The sequence below is a fragment of the Melanotaenia boesemani genome, chromosome 12, assembly GCF_017639745.1.
Source record: "Melanotaenia boesemani isolate fMelBoe1 chromosome 12, fMelBoe1.pri, whole genome shotgun sequence".
NCBI lineage: Eukaryota > Metazoa > Chordata > Actinopteri > Atheriniformes > Melanotaeniidae > Melanotaenia > Melanotaenia boesemani.
The window spans coordinates 18450793-18474993 of NC_055693.1; the positions used below are offsets into that span (position 1 = coordinate 18450793).

Genomic DNA, 24201 nt, shown 5'->3' on the forward strand with positions numbered 1-24201 from the left:
TGTCAGAATGTTAAGACTTAGGTAATCATTGAAAGAAGCACATTTTCATAACAACATAATGAATGTCAAAAGAGATTGAGTTGTTTTATGTCAAGATCTGTTTCACAATAACAAGAATGGAACCTTTTGCTTGATTGTGCAGAAAAAATGAGACCAGGATGCTACTGTGTACAATTAGCTGCTCTCAACAGTGTTAACGCTTCAAAAAATGCTAGAGGTGCCTTGTTCATTTTTCTGTGCCTAAGAAAGTTGTAAATGAGTGAGTCCACACAGTGAGCAGAACCTGCTGATTGCCATTTCACCAATGTATTCCTTCAGCAATGACACAATTCAAGTGAACTATCTTAGCTTAAGGCAAGCTAAAATGCACTTTTGGGCTGAGTGTATGCACCTGACAAGCATTTACTCAGCCCCCTGGAGACAAGTTAACTTATGCCCTTTTGTCACCAGACAAATAAAATTTAACAGAACCTGCATTCGCTCAATCTGTACTGGTTGAGGCCCGTTCAGATGCCAGGCTGATCCACAAAACCACAACAGTCAAATTTTTGTTCCACAAAGTGCAGTAGCTACTAAATTGTACTGTATGGGCAATGCGTCTGAGGATGGAACCAAACGGCAACTTCTGAAAGTGTGATAAGCCATTTGTTTGTCCAAATAAGTCCAGTAGCTCTAAATTATTGTAGGTATTGAGGTAGTAAATGTTAACTTCTCTAAAATCTTTATTTTATTAAGTAATTTATTGTGTTTTTTATGTACAGTATGTGTATCATTTCACCATAATTCCCCATTCCCTCTCTGTAATCAGCTAATGTTAAATTTCTGATGAAGAGCATTAAATAAAGCAATTATTTAAAAAATGTGTGGAGTATTTATTTTATTACTGTTATATTACTTAGGTTACTTATCCTTGATCATATTTGCATTTTATTTAGTGATAATTATCTTACTTACACTATATTTAGAGTTATGTGGAGAATTTTGGATTTATGATTGTCATTTAATTCAAGGCAGAACTTCTTTTATATACACACACACCCACACACACACACACACATATACATATATATCTTCTACAATTTATTTATTTTATATGCATTAATGCAGGAATCTCAAACACCAGTCCTACGAGGGCCGCAGTCCTGTAGGTTTTCAATGTGTCCCTGCTTCAACACACCTGACTCAAATTAAATGGATCCAACAGCCTATGAAGTTCTGTACAGTTACTTATTAACTTGAGTCAGGTGTGTTGGAGCAGGGACACATTGAAAACCTGCAGGACTGCGGCCCTTGTAGAAACGAATTGAGTAGCCTTGGTTTAGATGCTTCTCTGTTCCAAAACATCTGATACCATTTAAAAGGATTTAACAGCTTTTTGCCAAGTTCCGCACAATGACCCATTCATTTGAATCAGGTGTGTTGAAGCAGGGAAAAAGCAGCATAGAGTTTGAGATCCCTGCATTAATGTAAAAAAGCCATCCAAAGAAGACTAGTGTATAAAGAGGCAAAATTGGACTGCACGATGGTGTAGTGGTTAGTACTCCCTCCTCACAGCAAGAACCTTAGCTGGCGCCTTTTTGTGTGAAGTTGGCATGCTCTCCGTGTGTATGCATGGGTTCTCTGGCTTCCTCCCACAGTCCAAAAACATGCATGTTAAGCGATTGGAGTTTCTAAATCTCCCTAGGAGTGAATGTGAATGGTTGTTTGTCTCTCTTGGCCCTGCGATGGACTGGAGACCTGTTCAGGGCGGACCCTGCCTCTCACTTAATAGCCACTGGGATGGATTCCAGCCCACAGGCTATATTGAAACGTCATACTATACTGTCAGTACCTGCTGATTCTGCCAGGTTTTGTATAATTTAATCTATTTCCTTTCAAATAATAAAAAGTGTTACACATATATCAGCTAAACATTCATCTTTGGAAAAAAATCATGAAAATTCAGTTTATATTGCAATATCGCACTTGTCATTAGCATTTGCTTAAAAAATGGAGACAAGACAGTTTAACTCAGCTTACTTTAGAGCATGCCTAACTTCCACATCCCATCTTGTCTTATGTGTAGAAGGTGAAGTCCAAATCAGAACCAGTGGTAAAAGAAGCATTTAAGTGTAGTCGCCTTAATATAAGAAGTTTTCATTAGATACCAAAATGACTTTAAACAATCGTTTACAGGAACCTTATAAATAAACTACTACTCAAAATATCTCAACAGACCCATGACCAGGACCCAGGAAGGCAGCACGTAAAAGCAGTAAATTAATATGAATTATTCAAGAATTAGATTTTTAATATTAAAAAAAACATACAATATATAACAACAACCCCTTGTGGGATAGATGCGTTCACAGTAAATGCCACGTTAGCTTTTAATACTACAAACCTCAGAAAAAAAGAAAACCTGGCCGTCAAAGCCACATTTTCTCAGAAAACAGATGAATTTTCCATGTTGTGGGTAGCAGCAATTGATATGCCAGAGACATGTGATAATAATCCAGTCTGTAATTGTCTCTGCTACAATTAAACCGATACTTGCACAACAGGGTACAGTATTTTTTTTTCTTGATGCGTGGAAGAGCTGATGAGCTGAAACAGCTGCTGATGTACAGCACACATAACCAAGAGCAGCAGCTGCAGTAATGAGAAGCCGGTAGCTGAGATGTATAATTACCTCAAGCTTGGAAATGTCAAAGTGGGAAGACAAGAAAATGCATCTAAAACCCAAAATATACACACAATGTTTTCAGAGAGAAAAGGCAATGTGATGATGAGAGCATGTAAACAAAAATATTAGGCATATTTGTAATAAAAGCAGCAAGTATATAAATTCTCTTTTGGAAAACTGTCAGGTTATATCAGACCATCGTTTTAACTTACTTGGTGTTGGATATTGGTAGTATACTGCATCTTATTTTCAGCTTCGATAAAAAGATGGAGCTGCATGAGAGCAGATGTCTGCAGCCTGGTTATATTTGCATTCTTATTGTTCAGAAGCTTTTCTAAACTTTTCTTTTAAAGATATACTTTATTAATTATTTCACATTCTACTCTTTTTGGCTTGCACTCCTGCAGGTGGGTACACAGGGTGCCGGGGTAGCAGCCGTGGAGCTGGAGGAGATTCTTTTACAAGGACACTTAAACAGGGCAAGAGGTTCTGAGTGTGAGGATTTGAACCAAGGCTGCCTGAATGACACGCTGTCTACTGATTAGGCTACGCCAATTAATTATTTTTTTTCTGACTGACTTAATTTTCATTAAGAATAGTCGGTATTTTGTTGGACTAGGAGCACAAAACCTTTGTGTGAGAATACACACTTTACAAGCCTCATGGAAGTTCCTTAAAAACCACGAGGCGTAACCAGCATGAGTAAATGATGGAAAGAAGTCAATGAAGACATTTATCATGAAATAAAAGATTTCCAGCAGCCCTCAGAGTTTTTACATTATTATTGGTCTTTACCTCTTTTTCTGTACTTGAAAAGGAGACAAATTGGATGTTCAGCAATCTGCATGTCTCCTAACATCTCAGGTGTTTTTTGCTGGACATGTCATTCCAAATACGGTGCATCTCCTCCGGGGAGATCTGGTGGACGGTGATAACCCGCCTGTATCTGCAGAGACTGTAAGCCATTTTCCAGTGATTGAAACCACTGTTCTGATAAGGGTGTATACCCAGCTTACGCAAACACAGTCCCACATAAACATCCTCCAGGTGCAATAGTCTTGTGTGTAATGATGTCTTGTAGATCAGCTCGGCTACATCTGCTGAGAACACATAACCCGTGCCTGAGCAGAAAGGTGGGTATTTACTTTCAGGATACAAGTCTCTGGACATGTACCACTTGCTGCGCATATCCCTGATGGGACCACCGTTTATCACATAGCCAGTAAAATATCTCCTTTTTGGCTTAGTGGTGGGCTTAAGGAGCTTGTAAATCAGGTTGTCCATGTTGACAAAGATGTCACTGTCTGTCTTCATGACATACTGTGCCTTAGGACAGAAAGTTGCCACCCAGCGCATGCCCATCATGGTCTTGAGAGTGAGATTATGGTATGAATCAATAAAGTTCTCCACCACAATATCATGGAAAATCTGACTCTCCTGCTCCACCATCTGATTCAGGACAGTGTCCGTGTTCCTGCCCAGCAGAAAGATTGTGAGAATGCCAATGTCGCTGAAGGTGCTCTCATCCCCCCAGGTTTCTCTGATGGCTTGCCGTGCATCAAACTCCTTGTGTGTGGTGCTGATGAGGATTACGAGGAAAGGCGCAACACTTTCGCACTTCTTCGGCTCATTGATTAGAAATTCAAAGGCATGTGGGTTGAGGGGTCGGGTACGGATGTTGGTGAAGGTGATGTTTTTCTGATGTTTCACAGTCTTCCGTATAGGCACAGACATGTGGCCGACATAAGTGGATGTAGGGCGAGAAATACTCAGGTACCACAAAGCGCTTGCCCAGCAGACCACGGTCAACAAATATAGACATGATACTTTTGAAGGCATTATGCTGCTCTTAGGTGTATTTTGGTGAGATGGATCTTATAAGGCTTTTTTTCCATTAGTGATGTTCCACCCAGTGAGGCAGCATTAAGCTGCTCCAGCGTGCAGTTTGACATTAATTGTCAATAATGGAGTAGTCTAAAGAGAAGAGAACGCTGTTTGCGTTTTAATGCAAAACGCTTTAAAACTGTATGGATGCCCGGTTTCTCTTGGTGGTGCAGCTTCTTCTCCATTTACATCTGAAAAAGAGAGTGAGACACAGGAACAGTATGTCAGTATAAAAGATACATATGGCTCTAAAAATATATATATATATATATATATATATTAATAAATCATGAGTTTTTTTTTTTCTTTTTTTTTTTTTTTAAATTCAAAACACTCAGCAGAGGCTATTTAAATATGAATAAAACCACAGTGCTGATTCTAGTGTAGCAACAAGTTAAACAAAAAAAAAAACAAAAGGAAATGCTACATACATGTCATGTTCAATTTGCAGAAATAAATTAATGCATGTTTTCAAATATATCATTACAAATTAAAAAAAATCATGAACAGAAGTTTGATCTTACAAGTAAGAGACAAAGCACTCAGATGAAATCGGTTTCAAATATAATACTTCCAGATCAAATCAAACATACGGACTCATGTATCACCCCACTGTTGTGTAAAAGTCACTGTTTGTCAGATCCAGTTCTATCATTCACAGCTGAAAAGCATGCATCATTCAGTGGGAATGCACATTGTGAATAATGTTTTAACAGGGCTGCTATGTGTTGCAGTTTAGTATTAATTTTATACTTCTGTAATTCCATTCAAGAATCAGGTCAAAAGTTTGGGCAAGCATGCCTGCAGGAGAACAAAGATGAACTTTGAGTCTAGCCACAAGTTGAACAGTTGCACAGTTTACAGCTTAACAGCCACATAAAATAAATAAATAAATAAATAGAGCAGAAATAATGGTGCCGATACAACACTGATACTGATGCCAGTACCCATTTTAAAAAATATGAATTTGGCTGATAGCCAACAGTCCATGCTGCTTTTTTTTTTTCATTAAATGAATGCTTTTATGATGCTTTTATCACACAGTTTTTTCTTTTTAATAACCACAAATGAACCAACACAAATGTTTAAAAATTCTTGTATTCCAACCTTTCAGGTAAAGTAACAGTATTTTCTGTAATTTTCTGTAAATGAACAAGATCTATTTTACATTTTTTTTTAAGTCTCTTAAACTATCACCCAACCTTCTGGCTTTTCAATACTTTCATGACCCAACAAACTTTCTTTGTTTCCAGTTAAAATAAATATAAATAAATCTTGTGAATTTCACAGCAAAGTCAATGAAACACAATACAGACATGCCAGATAAATATGTGTCACTGAAATCATTGATGGTATCCTATTTACAGTAGGGCCGACGGAAGTCAGCAAGCAGAGTTTCATCTGATACTGATGTTAAATCTAATATTTCTGTGCATACTTACAGTATGTGTAATCAGCAATATACAGTATACCGTACAATTAATTTGTAAGACAGGCTAATTTTCTTATTACCTTAGAAATTTCAGCTATATGTTGTGAATAGTATGCAATATACCCTTTTCATGTTTGGTGGAGTGTAGATAATAAGTAGAAAATCATCATTGCTGCCATCATCTCCAATAGCTGCCAGATCAGTCTCCTGGTCACCCATGAAGCTGTGCAAAAAAAAATGGCAGACAGGTTCTGAAAGCATCCCTATCCTTCCCAAGACAGTCAAAGTGTTAATCCTGAACTATATAACCAAAATCTGTGATTAGACAAGCACTAGCCTGCACTTCCCCTGGCCCTCAATGTATCCTAGGAGTTGTGTCACAAGATGATAAAGTAGGTCCTCTGAAATGGTTCAAATAACTTCAGAACGTGATTCCCCTCATGCTGCAGAGGGCAAATATTTGAAGGCGTGAGGAACCAGTTGGGTCCCTCGAGAGCAGACACAGAATTTGAAAATCTTGTACTTACAGGAGAGTCGTCAGAACAAGCTGCGACTAGTTGTTTCATAACTAAAAACACAGCATCCAGCACATAAGCCTTGTTTCCCTGGAGTAAATAAATGCCCTTTTAAACTCAAACAAAAAGCAAAGTTATGCTTTGTAAGCTCTGCTGTCCTGTCAGCAGAGTTGGCACCCTTCTGGATGGCAGTGATACAATGTCACAAAAGGAACACTCGACCATGATAAGCCTCTTCCCCTTCACTGACTTTTTTCCCTGATTTGTCTGTAAGCTGCACCACTATACCGCCTACATGTTCTTTCCTGATCTTTCACCTGTCTGATATGAACACTAAAACAGCATTTTAATGTGTTGTTGTGCAGGTGGCTGAGCATCTATAGTACTATACATGTTTACATGTAGATCATGTCTTCAAGCTTTTGAAGCTCATGCTGACTTTTCTTTTCATTCGGAAAGGATCAGACATTGCACTTCACGGTAGAATGGCTACAATGCAGTAAAATCCATGTACTATCTTCAAAGCTGGAGAGTAGCAGAAGCCTTTCTAAGCAGACAAATGTAGCCATAATGACATAATTTGTATTCCATTTAACAGAGTGTAATTACCTGCAGTCCGCTCTTTTATACAAAAAGGCTCTGTTTGACTGAAAGACATGCCATTAACAACAAAGAATACAAACATACTTTAAAGACAATAATTATTTCCTTTATATAATGTAACCTGTCACATGAATTACTGCTGGACTTTAATGCTTACAATAAGAAATACTTTTTGAATGTAATGCAGTGCATTGCAATAAAAACACATTTTTTATATATTTACATTTTTCAGCAGACTGTCGTACAAATGTTACTTTTATTCCCCTTGAGTCTTTCAACAAAGCCGAACACTGATGACATTTTCCTTTGTATGAGACTTCTGTTGGACCTCATAGGATTTATAGTGGCAAACAACCATTCTTGTTTACTGCAGTTTACAATAGAACAAGACACATGAATTACTTTAATGTCAATATTTTCTAATACCAGTCAGACTGAATGAAGACAGTGTGTCAGAGAGGCTATGTGACTGTCAGATTTAGGGTTAATAACACAGTGAAAACAATAACAAAGGGAGTCTTTTTATGCACATGTACACATGTTGATTTACACATTACACTCAAGCCAGTTGATTGCAAGCTGACTCTGAGTCCCACATTGTCCCTTTGAGTTCTCAATCGCCAGACTGAAACAAAATATTTATGAGCCATAAATCAGGCAATGTTATGTGACAGCTCATTCGGCTGCCAGTCTGTAACACACAGCCTCCAGTGGCGTTTCAGAAGCAATACCTCTAAGATGGTCTTAAGCCCTTTTATACCCAAACATCACTAAAAGAAAAAGACTACAAAATTTGACTGATTGGTGCAGAAGAAATTTTTTGATACTTGTCAATGTTGACAATTAGTTAGATTGTAATGAACTGAAGATGCTGTATGTGTGAATTATGAGTGAATTCATAATGTTATGTTGCTACTCTGAGCAGCTATCACAAGTATGCTGGCAAAGCATGGCTGGAAAAATCTTTCATGGATAAGATATATCTTCAAACTATGATCTATTTTTGCTGTAACACAATCATATTAAAAGATAAATCACTATCATGAGTAATGATAATAGTTGTGATGATTGTGCAGCAATTTTAAATTTTAGGATCTAAAGAAAAGAATGGGCTCAGTTGCCAATTAGATGTGGACACAAATCAGTCTTAAAAGTGAGCAGGATGCAAGAAAATGCTTAAAAAGGAGGAAAGAGAGATTCTTAGTCTGATAATGTAAAGACTGGATTGTTAGCAAAGGTCTAATCTAGACAATCTTAATGAGGCAAGGGACAATTACACTACGCTTTCTGCTCTGCTGAAGTTTCACAAGGCAACTGTCTGCAAATCAATGAGTGACTTCAGGTGGGAAAAGTGGTAATTAAGATCTATACAAAAGCTGTCAATCACTCTGTTTGGGAATTTTTAATTGATTCACAGTTAAATGGAGTATGCTTCAAATGCATGTTGAATAATTAAAACCAACACAAAAAAGATTGGTGTGTTGTAAAAAGTATAGGCTGTAGCTCTAAAATAAATACTGATGTAGCAGAGGTCATTTTTAGTTGTTAAACAGGTAATTTGTATTTCTTTACTTTTAATTTGTTTTTTGTCCAAAATTTCTTGCTGGTTGTAAATTTGAAAAATATATGAGAAAATTCCCATTCTCAATATGCTTGAATGTAATAATATAACCCCTGCAGCAACATCAATGTGTTCCAGTAAAACAAAAACTGCACAGCAGCTTGTTAAAAATCCTCAAGGGATAAATGTGTAATAGAATATTTTTGTGACTGTGACCTTGCCCAACATTTGTTATCAGTGTGAGACCCACAAAATGTAAAATTCCTTCCTTTCATCCCTGGTCATAATGAGCCATTCAGGATCTCAGCCCCAAGAAATCACGAGGGGATAGACCCTACAGTTTAAATTAAAACTAAACTCAGACAGTTTTGTTCCTCCTGTGAAGCTGCTTCTGCTTCCTCTAAAAAGTTCTCTCTACCAAAATGCTGAAATTTCTGTTGTTGGCTGCAACAGCAAATAAAAGCTGCTTCATGCACTTTTGAAACCTCAAGTTTTGCATTTTGTAAAGTAAGTGAGTAAATGTTTATTTATATAGCACCTTTCAAGATAAAAATCACAAAGTGTTTCATATTAACCACAGATAATTTTGGCCATCACCAGCTTGCTCCTTTGAAATTGATTGATCTTAGAAGTAGAATCAGAAATACAACACATAGCCCCACCCTAAAGCAAAGCTTTTACTGGCAGTATATTATTGCACATGAGATCATAATCAGAGGTTTGCATGTTACAGCTTTTTTATTTTTCAACAAGAGAACAAGCTACATGTTGGCCATAAGATATACTGCCAATTTAATGTACGTTAGGGACAGTTCCACTGTCTATGGCTCTCAGTGTTCAGACACAAGCAGAGGAAGTACAGCCCTCTTTACTTTCTTTTTTCTTTTGTTTGTTTAAATTTAAAGATACTGAATAACTTGAGCAAAATAGACATCATAGACTGAATGCTTTGTCTAGTATTTTGAGCTGAAACTTGACAAAATGACGTGACACTTAGCATTAACATGTTGAAACAAATATTTTAGAGACTTTCACACACACAAATTCAAATCTTCAGTGTATCATCTCATACGGCCCCGAAAAGTTGAATCCTGCTGACCTGGTCATCTATAATGTTCCCTTTGAGGTTGATTTTGGTAATGATAGATGAAATAAGAAAAAAACAAACAAAAAACAAACAAATAAACAAACAAAAATATACAAAAACAAACAGTTTTTGATAAATTGAAATGCATCAATAGGGAATTCCTTCATTGTTTTTCTACCATCATCACTAGGCTAAAAAACAAAAGAACAAACAAACAAAAAAGAAAAGTGAAATTTATACTTGGTCAATCTTCTAATTAGCCAAAACTTTGTGTTTTTCTTAATTAACAATTCAGAATAATTGCACTGCAGATAGGTGACAGAGCATCATGTTGGAAACTTAACGCCTTAAAGGGCTCACAGAAAAAGACAGTACATATATATACAACTTATATGTAGTTACCTGTAGTGTAGTCATAGCGGCACCTGAGGCCACTGGATGCATTGGATCTAGTTGCAGATGAAAACACGTTTATGTCTGGAAATTTATACTCTTCATTCACAACAATGCTTGGCTTTGAAGTTATTTCTATGCCCATCTTTACCATTAGATACCAGTAATTCTTATACAGTGTACTTTTGGGGTAAAACTGGGCGATATTTTAGGATTCAGAATGTAATTGTTTAGGTCTGTAAAAACGTGGTTGTAACAGCTCTAACCTGAGTAAACATTACTGTAGAACTCAGTAGAGCCTCCAAGCAAACCCTAGGACCTCTGCACACCTATGATTCCAGTCTCCATAGTAAAGGAAGTCACTCTAGTATCAGTTATAAATTGTAGATCTTTTTGTGACAAGATTGGGATAGTGATTGGCAGAAATAATTGGAAGCTACAAAATGGCCTGTGAGGGGTGGAACAGGTGTACATGGTGTGCATTATGAGCACTGGACCCTGAGGACATGAAACTCAATAGAGAAGCACGGCAGGGAGGAGAATGAAAGACGGGAATAATTAGCCTATACTACCAACAGAGACCCAATTTATCATGATTTATTATATGGCAAGAGGTAAACTTGTATGGGGAACAGGGCACAAAGACAGCCATTCATCAACCTATGACATTTCTTTTTCCAAGCTTCTGGGTTGACTTTTTGGCGAACTGGTTTCTAAAAAGGGCTATTACGCACTCCTCTGCACACAACAAAAAAAAATGTTTGATTCATGGCCCCATGACCATCTGTAGACAGGTTTCTGAAGTGTTTTTCCAATAACATCGTCTCAGAGCTAATAGATTGCCAGATTGAATTTTACAAAGCTGAAGTATTAAGAAGGGCGTGAGCCAAAAATTTTAACTGACTACCTTGGCTTTCATTTGACAGAGCACTCTTTAAATTTTGCTGGTTATTCTTTTCATGACACATCACACTAATGGCAGAAGTTAAGAGATAGGATTATAGTACGACATTTGCATTAATAATTAATAACTTATCACAAAGTGGCTAAACAAAGACTACAGGATATCTGCTAATTTAATACAAACATCTCTGATGCTTTATGTTAAAATTTGAGTAAAACGTGTATTACATCATCAACCTTAAAAACAAAAGCTGGCCATTTTCTCGTGGTATCTGCAGCATCTCCTCAATCATTTTGATATTTTGATAAGAGTTTTTTGATACTCCATTATAAAGTAATAAAAATAATTAAATCAAATATAAATAAATCAAATGAAAGCAACATTGATAGGTAGGAGATCCCTTATGAGACTGCAGGGCTGTTGATATTGTGCTTAATAATAAAATGTCTTTATTTTAACCACTTCGGTTAGTAGAGGAAAGATGTTTTGCCAAAAGGAGCTGTTTTGGTTTGAGATTCAGTATTGTTTGTGCAAAATGATTAAAGCCATCAATACACTTGTCTAACTAATGGACTTTATATATTCCTTTCTCTGTTCATTTGCATTATACCATGAACAATGCCTGAGATGATACACTTAGAAAATCAAAATAAATCAATACAGTAGAGATTTATTTTTAACCTGACTGGCCCCGTGTCTTTGAGAAGTTTTCCATCTCTTTATGCAAATATTAACTGATGTGTCTGAAACAAGAGTAAAAACTACATGAATCCCTCCTGAGTTCTTTTGTTTTGAAAATGACTTTAGTGTAATTTCAAAGTTTCTATGGAGATGAGTTTTAAACATGAAATCGATATGACAATGAGATTGTAAGATTGGGAAATGAATAACTTCACTGCAACAAATAACCTTTACATTCTTTGTCCAAAAAAGTCTACAGCTTGATTTGTCTTTACTGTGAGAAAAAATACTTTTTAATGTAACTGGGTTAATATAAAGATGGATTTTTTAAGAGTATTTTTCAAATAAATAATAGTGCACTTGAATTATTACAGCTTTCAATAAACTTTGATTTTATATTCCTCCTTTAATATCATTACCTTTTTCTGAATGCATTATATATAACATATATATACCAGTGACGTGCGGTGAAGTTTATGGTTGGTGAGGCACTGATTTACAATTGTAAGAACTGAAAAGAGCATCTTATTTCAATATTCATTCAACAGCATGCAACTGGCAATGCTTCATATCCTATCAGCATTCCTCTTTCAATTACACTCACACACCCACTGTTACTAACTCTTCAGTAAGAAAAGTAGCTACTGGCTGTCCTACAAGTCGCTAGAAATCTCTAAATGACATCATCTAATGTGCATAATAGGCTGGTACATGGAGGCTGCTGTGGAGAGGAATGTCATGGGAAAGGCAAAAATGGACGAAAAGACAAGCAAAAAAAATTTTAAAAGGCAAAACTAATAAAAATAAAACAAATTCTTTGGTTAATATTTTCTTTTATTCTAGTTTAATTTTATTAAGTGTAGGTTGTTTTCTAATTAGGAGGCTGCAACATTTCACAACACTTGTTTTCTTCCACACTCTTCATTAATAGACATTATTATCTGATGGTAAGCCAGCGTGAGATCATCCTGCAGCAGCTTATATATATATATATATATATATATATATATATATATATATATATATATATATCAGCTCAGCTAACAGCCCAGTAAAACCATTTCTATCACCAATAAATACATACACACACACACACACACACATTAAAATTAAGAAGCATGCTTATCAATATCTCTATACTGAGGGTGATGTAAACTTTAAATCAGATAAACATAAGAATCAGATCCTCCATTTCCCACAGACTCTTTTCATTACTGTTCTGTGGCTTTAATGTTTGGGAAATATTGCCATATAAATATTTTATATGGGCTTTTGCTACATTGTGCCATGTGGTTCTGTTCAAACCCTAGTGTAAATTATAAGCAATCAAATGAACAAACTGGGATAACTAAAACTCTTTGACTGATTGGAAAACATTACAAGAATTTACCTTATCTGTATTCCAATAGGAATCTCTGATCTATTAGGTTTTGACATATCTTGAAAAACTAAAATCTGATATTATGTTTCAATAAAAACACATCAAATACAGTATTTTACTAAACATACATCCAGCAAAATACAGGCCTTTACTGGATTTATTGATGTCTCAGGCTTTTGATTTAATGATTTTATGTTTAGAGACCTCACAAGATCTTTCTTTCAGAACAGGCAACATAAAAGTGGCAGCTTATTAAAAGCCAGACAGAATGTCATCAAACCTTTTGAGCTAACATTAGTTCAGCTAGCAATCAACACTAGGGTTAAAAATCCCAGCCATCAGCTATGCTGGAAAAATCTATTATCAAACACTATAACAGACAATCCTGCTCTTATTGGACCTAAAACACTAATAGATTTTATTGACAGGGCTTAATGATCTGTGTTTGACTTCAGGAGGCCCGGCATGTAGACAGCTGTGGCTCAGAGGCAAGAGAAACAGTAAAAAATTTCTCCATGACCAGCAGGAAAAACTGGCAGCAAATGTTCAACACTCGACGCTCAGTGCTGCTCCTACAGCTGCCCACTGCTCTGGGTGTAAATATATCGTCTCTAGAGTGTGTTCTTAATTGCTCATTACTTCAAGCTGTTTTCATAACTTACAAATAGACTAAATGGTTAGGTCAAATGTCGTGTTATATAAAAAAAGGATACTAAATAAATAATTGTCCTTCATCCTGTTAAAAATGATCTTACTACACAGCCTAAATACTAAAAGAGATAAGAAAAAATAAAATCAAAATAAAATATTACTAAAATAGAATTTAAAAAAGGAACCGCTTATCCTAACTCCACAAACATGGATTTGATGTTCTCACCTTAGAAAAAGTCAAATATTAAGTCACAATATCTTCACATACTTTGAAGGACATACATGTGAACCACTGTACCACAAATTGCATGAAATACAAAACGGAATCATACTGTATGCTTTACTTAAGAGTATTGGTATTGAATCTAAGCAAGGCAGTACAAAACAAACTAGAAGCACTCAGAGAGCGCAGACCTCCGCTAAGCCATATAGTCACTCACCTGAGAAAAACCCCAAAAGGCCCAACAGCCCACACAGTTACCAACCCCATGCCAATACCTTTATGTATACTTCAAGCTAATATCATTATCCATTTACATCACCAGGATATTTGTTACATCTTATTTAGAATCTTTAACCCTGGAAAGATACCCTTAGACACCGAGAAGGAGCAAATAACTATAATAGTCTTGAAGTTATTAAAGAAATTCACATTTTCTTTAATGGCGGCAATCTGGGTTAGCTGTTAGTGTATTTAACATGGACCATGATGTCATCTTGTAATAATATTTTACCAATGATGGTGGCATTATCTGTTGAGTTAGAAGCTGTAATGGTAAAATTATCTCTATATCCCAATAGTAAAGAATCCTTCAACAAATTCCTGGATGCAGACGGTGACCTGGATCACTGGTCCCTTATTGCATTTCTGATATTTTGAAGATTTAATGAAATTTGTTCTGTTGCTGAAAGACAGACAGACAGACAAACAAAAAAAGAACCCTTGCCTTGGCGAAGGTAATAAGCAGTATAAGTAAATTTGTGTAAGATTAATGCAATATTCCTGCACTATTGATAAGCGTTATTTGAATAACAAATTATTCTTAAATACAATATATTCAATTGCTAGTTGCATTATATTATCCTTGGGCACTTCTGCTCCTGCAGGATTCAACTGTATTTATTTAACAACCCAGAATATGAGGCTTTTGAGGGTATCCACATTCAGACAATAAAACTGCTCCAGAGGCTGTAAATAAATCATCGGACCTGACTGAAGCAATAAGATTCATTTTCAGGCTTAACCGAGAGACTGCGTGTGCTAGAAGAATAATAAAAATTGCAGAGGAGCTGCTGGTAAGGACTCAATAGTCACCTTTAGGACAGCTTTCACTTTTCTGCCATTAAGTGTTGCTGCAAAATATTTGTGACTAGCCAGGATGATTTGGCTGTTTTCAAAGCAGAGCTGCAGACAAACAGGAGAGTGGCGTCCTGCTGGGATGATGCCAGCATTCTTTCCCCCTGAACAGATGCTCCGCAGTGCCCACTATATTTCTGGTTCCCTTCATTGAAGGCATCCCAGTGTTGTGTGCTGCAAGCAGAATGAAAATGCTCACCTTGATGCCAGTAAAGGACATGATGTTGTAAAAAATACAACTTCCTGCCTGTTTGAAGCCATCAACCGCCTCCTATATTTTTCATGAGCTATTTTCAAAACTCTGTAAACAGCTATGACTTGCATTGAGCAATTTGCTTTATATATTTAGAGCTCAGCTTGACACCTGTTAAGCATCCCAGGTGTGTGAGATAGGCCATTGTTATTCACTGCTGGCTTGATTGATATTTACGGACTATCACTATTTATTGGCAAAGAGAAAATGTCACATAACATTTATTTTCATTACATGCAAACTCCCCCCCCCCCAGTGACAGAATGATGTGATATGCAAAAGTCAGTCATGCATTAAATTATCATTGACACTCCTATGAAAAGGCAAACTGATTATGCAATTTATTACACTATATGAGACAATGATACAGATAACTTCATATTAGAGAGCTCCTTGAAACTGTACATCAGGGGGAACTGCTGACCTGCATTAATCGCATAATCCACTTTAACATTATGTATTTCTCCTTCATAGTATAAAATAGAAAAATAAAAAAAAGCTAATAGATATGGCTTTCTCCAGTCAATTGTGTAACTGTTCAGGCTGCATTACAGCACATTATGAAGCTCTTGTTTTCCCCTTTTGGTAGTCAAAGTAAATAATTTTTTTAAGGTTCCATGGGTCACCATTTTCCCAGTCAGCCTCTCTTACCAATCAAACATTTTGAGACGAGCACAAACACACACACATACACACACGGTATGTGCTAGTCTGAGCCAAGTTTGCTGTTCATGACAGAGTTAGCTCTCTGGGTACTCATTTGTACTTCAAGAATATACCATAACCTGTTTCAGAAGAGGCCAAACTTGTGGAAGAGAGGAGTGGAACAGAGTTTTGTGGGTCACTTTAAGCCCCAAACCAGTCGATGTGAGTAGAAGAGTGAATTTTTGGTAGAAAATTAAGCTGTTGTACTTTATATCTGGGATATTTTAACCCTAACCAAATAAAGTCCTAGACATTTCATCATGATATCTATCATGATATCTATCTATCTATCTGTATTATCTAATGAAAAAAGGGAATCATATGTCATAAAAAAAAAAAAAAACTTTATCTTTGCAACATTTTTAGTCCACTTAATATTTTGTAGTGCATTAAAACTTAGACAAGGTTCAGGAAAATATCACTCACCCCTTCACTTTTACAAAATTTTCAAACACAAAAACCACATAATACTGTATTCTGCTCTTTATCATATTAGCCAGAATTTGCACAAATGCTGTAAAATGCAAAATTTCATTTAAAGAAAGGCATAAATGTTTACTTTACCCATGAATCTGGGCTGCAGCTGCTGCTTCACCTCTCAGAACTTCCTCCACGTGATTTAAATGAGCTCAGAAAGTCTGTAAAAGGTTTTGACAATTTCAGCTTCAATCTTCCATGAACACCTGAGGCTTTTACGTTTCCTGTGGTGACAATTTTCACTTGGGAGTAGAGGCATATTTTTGTGTGCTGTCTACCGAACAGCTCCTTGAACTAAACTGCCCTACAGTGAGAGCTTCAAACTGAAATGAAAAGTCTCTTGCAGCAAAATGAACAAACAGCTGCCTTGCTTGAAAGATACAAGAAGAACCTCTTTTTCATTAGATAACATTTCTTCATGCATACAGTTCATTGTACATCATACAGCAACATGTGCATAATGTAATCACAAACAGCCACTTTTTGCTATTTTTGGTCCTTCTATATATATATATATATATATATATATATATATATATATATATATAGAATAGAAATACTTTATTAATCCCTTTGGAGAGTCCTCAGGGAAATTTGGGATTATATATTATTATATTATTTATTATTATATTTAATATATTATATATATATATATATATATATATATATATATATATATATATATATATATATATATATATATATATATATATATACGTATATTAAGCAAGCATGGGCTGGTATTGTTGACAATACCAGTGATCTAGTCACATTTTAAGGGTTAATATAAAAATGTTCATTAGGTCAATAAATCAATTTTATTGGTGGATGTACAAATATATTAACTGGGAAACATTATGAAAACAAGATGTGAATTTCCTCAACAGAAGAAAAGACTGCCAGTGGGCTGGACAGTGTCCTGTGCATTTTGTTTGCCTGGCTCAAGGTAATATATTGTGAGGGACACTCATTACTGAGGCCAAGACATTAAAGTGAACAAGACACAACATTTCACAGATTAGTGATTAATCTTTTAAATCTCTTATCTGTAGAGGTTACTGTCTCACCAAATAAAAAAAAAAAAAATAAAAAAAAAAAAAGGGTTTACAGGGATTAGTTGTGCTGGTGAAAATGCTTCCTGAAACAGACAGCAGGTCACCAGATTCAGTGGGATTGAAAGCAATTTGTGTTGAGTTCAACAGATAGTGCTGACTGATGTGTTGTTGATTTACTCACTTACAGTAGATACAATAGCATCTACTGTAAATGCAGCAAAGAAAATTACACAATGCGGGTAATATGACTCAAATAAAAATGCTTTGTAAGCCATGCAAATCATTTAATTATGCATCTGAAATTTGAGCTTTAAAAATGAGGGTTTTCAGGCATTATTTTGCCAATTATCTAACACAAAATAGCAGCTGCACAAAAATCAGCTCTTGAATGCCAAGCTAACACAACTTGAGGGATGTGTTCAGTGTTACAGAGAGTGCCCTGAATATTTGGTGTTAGCACATGGGCTTAAATTGGGTCAGGCCTGTCCAGGCATTGGCTGTGACACACAGGCTCCCACAGGCACAGCTCAGACCTATCCTCATCAACAGAAAAACATTTGACACACTTTGAAACAAAACCACATTGAAACGTTAGCTGTTAAATGAGCTTAAACTGGTTGTAGGTGTATCATTTTATTGTTTTCAGACTGTAATGAAGAGTCAACCTGCTGGTTAGTCAGCCCACATAGTGTTGAGGTGGCTACTGGCAGTCCTGGTAAATTATTCTTCCTAAATTTCAATTTCACACCTGATTAAGCCAACTGGAAGCTGAATCCTAGATATATTTCTTTACTTCACACTAAAGGAGGAGTATATTTAAATCATCAGATAATCAGGTTCATGCTTAAATGTTCTGAGCTGTATCAAGAAACGAGTTGTGAATGACTTACTGGTGAACTACTGGCGTCAGCTTATCAATAGGCTTGTTTGTGACTCTGTATCAATATGTGCTGATCCTGGTAGACTGATGTGGTCAGTTTAGAGTAAGTATATCCCAGCCTTTATGATTATTTACAGGAATATTACATACTGTCTGAAAATTAAATATAACACTTCTGTGCAAATTACGTCTGCCTGTACTTAACAAAACAAGTCAGAACATCAGCTGAAAACAGCTGTTTAACAAAACATGGACTTCTCTTACACCAAAAGGTTATTTTTGACCTTTTTCCCCACGCATATCTATTTTGTGTGATAGAATTTAAGATCTAGTATAACTGATTTCACTGCAAGACACAACACTTTAGTTTTCTTTCTTTATCAAGTCCAGTCTTTCACTCTGACTCCTAACCAAAACATTTGAAATGAACTGAACTTTGAACTAGTTCAAAATTGAAATGGTGAACTATGACTGTGAACTACTCATTTCAATCTGTGAAAACTGGACTTTGAACTAGTTTGTGAGAAGCATGAACTTGTACAACACTGAACTGAGTTATGTTTTTCCTTAATTTACTTGCAGAAATTTGGATGTTACAGGATTCATATTTGGCATGTTTATTTGTATCTCCGTAGAGACATTACATTTTTTCTGCTGTGAATAATTTAAATGGTGTTGTACAAATACAGACTGATGTGATTTTAACATGGAACTTGTGCAAATTCACATAACGTTTGTGGTTTGGAGTTCATTGGTCGAGATGAGTGTGTGGGGGAAGAGTGCATGCTGAGAAAACAGGGCAGGGGGTGTGTAACTGGTTATGAATTTTTATAAACTAAGTTTTTCTACAGTGTCTTTTTTTGGACTCTTAAAGTAATAAAAACAGCAACAAAAGCAGCTGCTCTGTGAAAAAAATGAAAAAAAGAAATCTCATGAATACAACTAAATAGGAATACTCTCCCCATTACACACTGGTTCATTCCTATAAAGGAAAAAAAAAAGAAGTAAAAAACAACAACATCTTCATTCCTGCAAAGTGATTCACTTGTCAAACTAAACAAATCAAAGAAACTCAAGTGCTTCGAACACTTAATTGTTTCGAACGTCAGTGGTCATGTGACCAAACCTCACTTCAGCACAGTGGTTTAGTGGTTTGATATGTTTGCTTCATGAGCTACGGTGCATGTGTTGGAGCCCATATGTCAGACGACCATCACTACCTTCAGTGTTTGTATCAGTCTGCATTTGGTTCCTACCTCCTTATCTCCAGCAGCTGATAGCAGCTGGGATAGGCCCCAGTGACCCTAAACTGAGTGAGTATAGAAAATAAATGGATGAATAGCTGTGTGATGCAAAAGGAAAACCCACAGACACCATTTATCAGTCTCTCCATTCTCCCACCAACATACAGTATTTCTAGTGCTAATATCCATCTCTCTGGTCACTTCCCTTTGTGGTAACACATCTCACTGATGGTAGCTACAGTTCTGCAATAAGACTCCATCTTCCAACTGTGTCCTTCACAACAGCATCAAGAGCAGTATTAAACAGGAGCTAGCCTAAGTCCAGAGGACGGCAGCATTAAAGAGCTATGATTTTAGAGGATGTTTGAAGAAGTCTGTGATCTCAGCTGAACATTAGCTACATATGAGAGGTCAGCAGGCTTCACAGAAAAGTAAAACTGTATCTTCAGCATAGTGATGATAATAAACAGTCAAACTGTAATCACACATACAGTTAAGGGAACAGTCTAAGAACTGAAACTGTGGTAAACGCATGGTCAAATTAGCAAAGGAAAAGAAATCATCAGTTGCAGTTAAATAAATAAGGACACCTACTTAACACTACAAGCTTATGTCTAAAACAACAGCACAAAATATGAGAATGTGAAGTGCAATATCATGCACTTCTATGGATGAAAAGGAAGAAAATGCTGGAAAACACACTAATTTCTGCCTGTTGCTTTACATCTGTCACTGTATTTTAAAGTAAAATCAACCAAGCAGGGGTTTTATTTGAACAGAGTACGTCTTAATCTTAGTCAGCTTTTTAAAATGGCATTTAGTCAATAATAATCCCTTGAACACTGAAAAGACAACTCACTGAAACTATAAAAATAACTTTGCCTCTTCAACTTGACAGCAGATTTAAAGGGCCTATATTATGCAAAATTCACTTGTGTCCTCATAACCTGTGTATGAGGCCCAAAAATGAGAAAATTCTTTCTCCTTCTTTTTTGCTTTCTCCACTTTTTAGCGAATGTGGGCTCAAACAGGTGAGTCTGAGAACTTTCCCTTTGTGATCTCACAAAGTGAAATAACCACTGCCCCTAGTAGTGGAGTAGTGGATGGAATTTATGCAAATATTAGAACATGGAAGTCATCTTTCTACCCAGTTTAGTTAATAACACTGTGAGTCACTTAGCATTAGAACAGGACAGAAAACTGCTAAAGTGGATCTTTGTTCTCTGAGTGAAAATATCTTTAGACAATAGTTGATTTGCAAATTAATAACAAAGTGAAATACAGCTCATTCCATTATAATACAGCTCTTCAAATAATCACAAACTATTTATTTCTCTATTGGTGAAGAGTACAACAGAAACATGAACCAAGGCTTAATGTATGTGTTTTAAAAAAGAGATAGGTCTTATCAGGTGTCATCAGCTGCACAGTCAGTGGAAATGCAGAGTCTTAATGAGAGAATATTTGCTATAGAGCTTCTCCAGCCGACCGTGTCACATCACAGAGCAGCCAGGTAGTCATTAGAGGGACAGATGGTGCTGCGGCTGATTGGTCTCTCGGCTGACCTATTTGAAGGTGTTTTTCTTCATAATGGCATCCACAGAGGTAGTGAGCAGTAAAATGCTAAGAATAAAGTCAAACTCAAGTAAAAACTAATAATAATGATGACAAAGAAAGCTTTTATATGTGGGAGATCCCATAAGGCTATTTGAGCTTACTCATTACACACGATGCAAGTGTAAAACAGGTCATCTGCTACATGTAACCATATAACAGACTGACTTTGCTGCTTTCATATGATCCTTTTGAAAAAAATAAATTGAAATTAAATGGATTATGTGCAAAAAGTCAAAGCTGAATTGGATGAAAAATAGAGATCATTTTTACGTAGAGGTGAAATATCCATTATACCGTTAGCAACTGTATTTTAGCATTTAGAGAAAACATCAGAGACGTTAACTGTTTCAATGCTCTGATTTACATTTAGCTCCATACATCCACATTGCTTGCACAAATATCACAGTGGGGTTCATGTTGTAGAATATCTATCTAGTGTCATTATATAATATATCATAACAAGATGAAAGAGGACGGAGCAGCCATGGCAGAAATAATGAGGAATAGGTGAGAGGAAGATAAATTACAGGTCACTTCTATGTTAGCTGTCACTGTACATTTGGCATGAAAACATGATACAAAAGTAGAAGCTTTTCTCTTGAAGTCACAGTCTTTCAAGATGATGTTAAAAACGATGAGGCAAGCAAGGTCTCAGGATGCAAGACAAACATCCAAATGAATTAATACCCAGGCTTGCATGATATGACATCTAACAGTTCAACGAATGGGGACTTAAATGTAAGGCACATAGGATAAAAAACATTTCAAAGTAAATTAGTAAACTGTTTTTTAATAGCATAATGAGTGGTGTGAGTCATTTATACAGGACACTCCATGTTTCTAAGGGCTGATAGCAATTCGCCTCAGGTTGGGTTCATAAAACAGTGGTAGATCTTTATGGCGGGGCCCTGTTGCCAATGTTTGGTGATGTCCTGTGATGTCAGCTGCTTGCCTCAAATAGGCACTTGAAGCTTAGAGCAAAATATTTCTCCTGCCAGCAGCCTGTGACTCATGCAGTGTCACCACACTGAGGTATTATCAGTTAGCAAATGTGTTGTTATTGCTTAGTTTGAGCTGTCAACACAAACACAAAGTCCTTTAATGATGCTGTCAGTATTACTAGTTGTTTTGTTGTGCTGATCCTGGCTTTTGGAGAAATGTTTCTCCCTCTGATGGTTGCTAATATTAGCATTGTTAAAATAAATTAATTGTAGCTGCTGAGCAAATTTTTCTTCTCTTACTAAGTGTTGTATTTTGCAGTGCTCTTTCAGATAGATTTTTTACATGCTAAAAAGTCTAAATGAATCCAATTGTTTCCCAACGGATATGTTTTCTAGTAGACAGCAGTATTATATATTATTATTAGGAGGTCAAAGCTGATTGCATATTCTCTCTTTTCTTAAAAATATCTTTTCCCTATGTGCTGACAGACTTAAGTATATATGGACACAGGCTCTTTCAACAGTTTCCTAGACAGATATTGAGCTAAATCTAGGGCTGGGCGATATAATGATGATAAAAAGTATTATTAAAATATTATTTTCTATTGGTGGATCTTAATCATGATATAGTGTTTGTTAATGCTGTCATTTTCAAAATAATACAAATAATGAGCAGAAAGGACATCATGTCTCTTGCTATGAAATACAAAAACTGCTCTTGTAATCGCTTTGATTCCTTTTGAATGCTTTTCATTCAGGGTAGCAGCCACAAGTCAGGACAAATTAGTCATGTTTCCCATTTTGCTGATCACTAACCAATGACACATTATCAGTCTGTTCTTCATAATTTTAACTGAATCCAAACCTTTTTCATATTTGTGATGTAGTGGGACTTAATGTCCAGTCTGTATGTCCAGTCCACCCCCCCCCTCCTTTACACTTGTCATATGAGAGATTAAAGTCATCTATTATTGCTTGCATGGATAATTATCAGTCACCCCACAGACCAGAAACATGCATGTGGATTTTAAGAGTTCTGCCCAGGAGTGATTTTTTAAGAGGTTGTTTTGTGTCTCTGTGAAGCACTGGCATCCTCTTCACGGCATCTCCCTGACTCTTGCCTGATAGCAGCTGGGATGGACTCCAGTTCAAACACCCCCCTCACCCCCACTCTGCAATAAAATAAACTGGATGAATGTATATGGAGCTGTTGTGCCTGCCTAACCTACTGCAAGTCATACTACTCATCAGGATAGCAATGTATGCTACTAAAGTAAAGGAAGCTACAAACATATACACTTCTGTTAGTGAAAGTGTATTCTTATATTTATACACCTGCATTTTTCATTAAAGTATCTGCTCTGCTGTTAACTTTGATCCCTCCCTAATGACCAGATTTAATCATAGTTGACAGAAACAAACATAAGAAAGAGAATGAGGGGGTGGAGGAAGCTACGGCAGTAAACTATTGCAATAAAAATATCAGATAAAATCCATGCATTGTGGTGAGTTCTTTACATCCTTCTGTCTTTTCTGCTTATGTTATTAGACCATGCAATTATGGAATGGGGATTTATAAGCTATAACTATTTTCTTAATGAAAAGTCAACTTCTAACTCGCTTTAAAAACAAAATCTGTCTCATATAAAACCTGCCTATCACAACCATGACTTTGATTTACAGAGGTGTAGAATTAAATGTCAAGATTTATTTGGTCTGTATCTGACGGTTGAAAGCTGAAGGCTGCACAATGTTGCATTCATACAAACGCTCCCCCGTAGAATTGCTTTTAGAGTTGGTGGGTCATTCGTCCAGATGGCCGCTGAACTGCTGAGTGACATGGATAATCTTAACTCAGGAGGCAAAACTGATCACATGCTTTTCTACTACAACATAGCAGCCCTGCTACCCCAGC

The 24201-nt window shown here is 36.2% G+C and overlaps 1 protein-coding gene across 2 annotated transcripts in view; it reads right to left on the reverse strand.

The window, feature by feature from the left end:
- Positions 1-2125: 2125 nt before the first annotated feature.
- Positions 2126-24201, reverse strand: part of b3galt1b (UDP-Gal:betaGlcNAc beta 1,3-galactosyltransferase, polypeptide 1b) — a 53377-nt gene continuing 31301 nt past the window's right edge. The window contains exons 1-2 of one of the 2 annotated variants that reach the window (XM_042000825.1): positions 6105-8400; positions 2126-4740 (exon numbers count right to left, since the gene is read on the reverse strand). In XM_042000825.1, coding sequence (XP_041856759.1) covers positions 3518-4504 — 987 coding nt within the window. In that variant the 5' untranslated portion in view covers positions 4505-4740; positions 6105-8400 and the 3' untranslated portion in view covers positions 2126-3517. Of the gene's footprint in view, positions 4741-6104; positions 8401-24201 lie in introns of those variants that run through there. The other variant, XM_042000826.1, reaches the window with a different exon arrangement.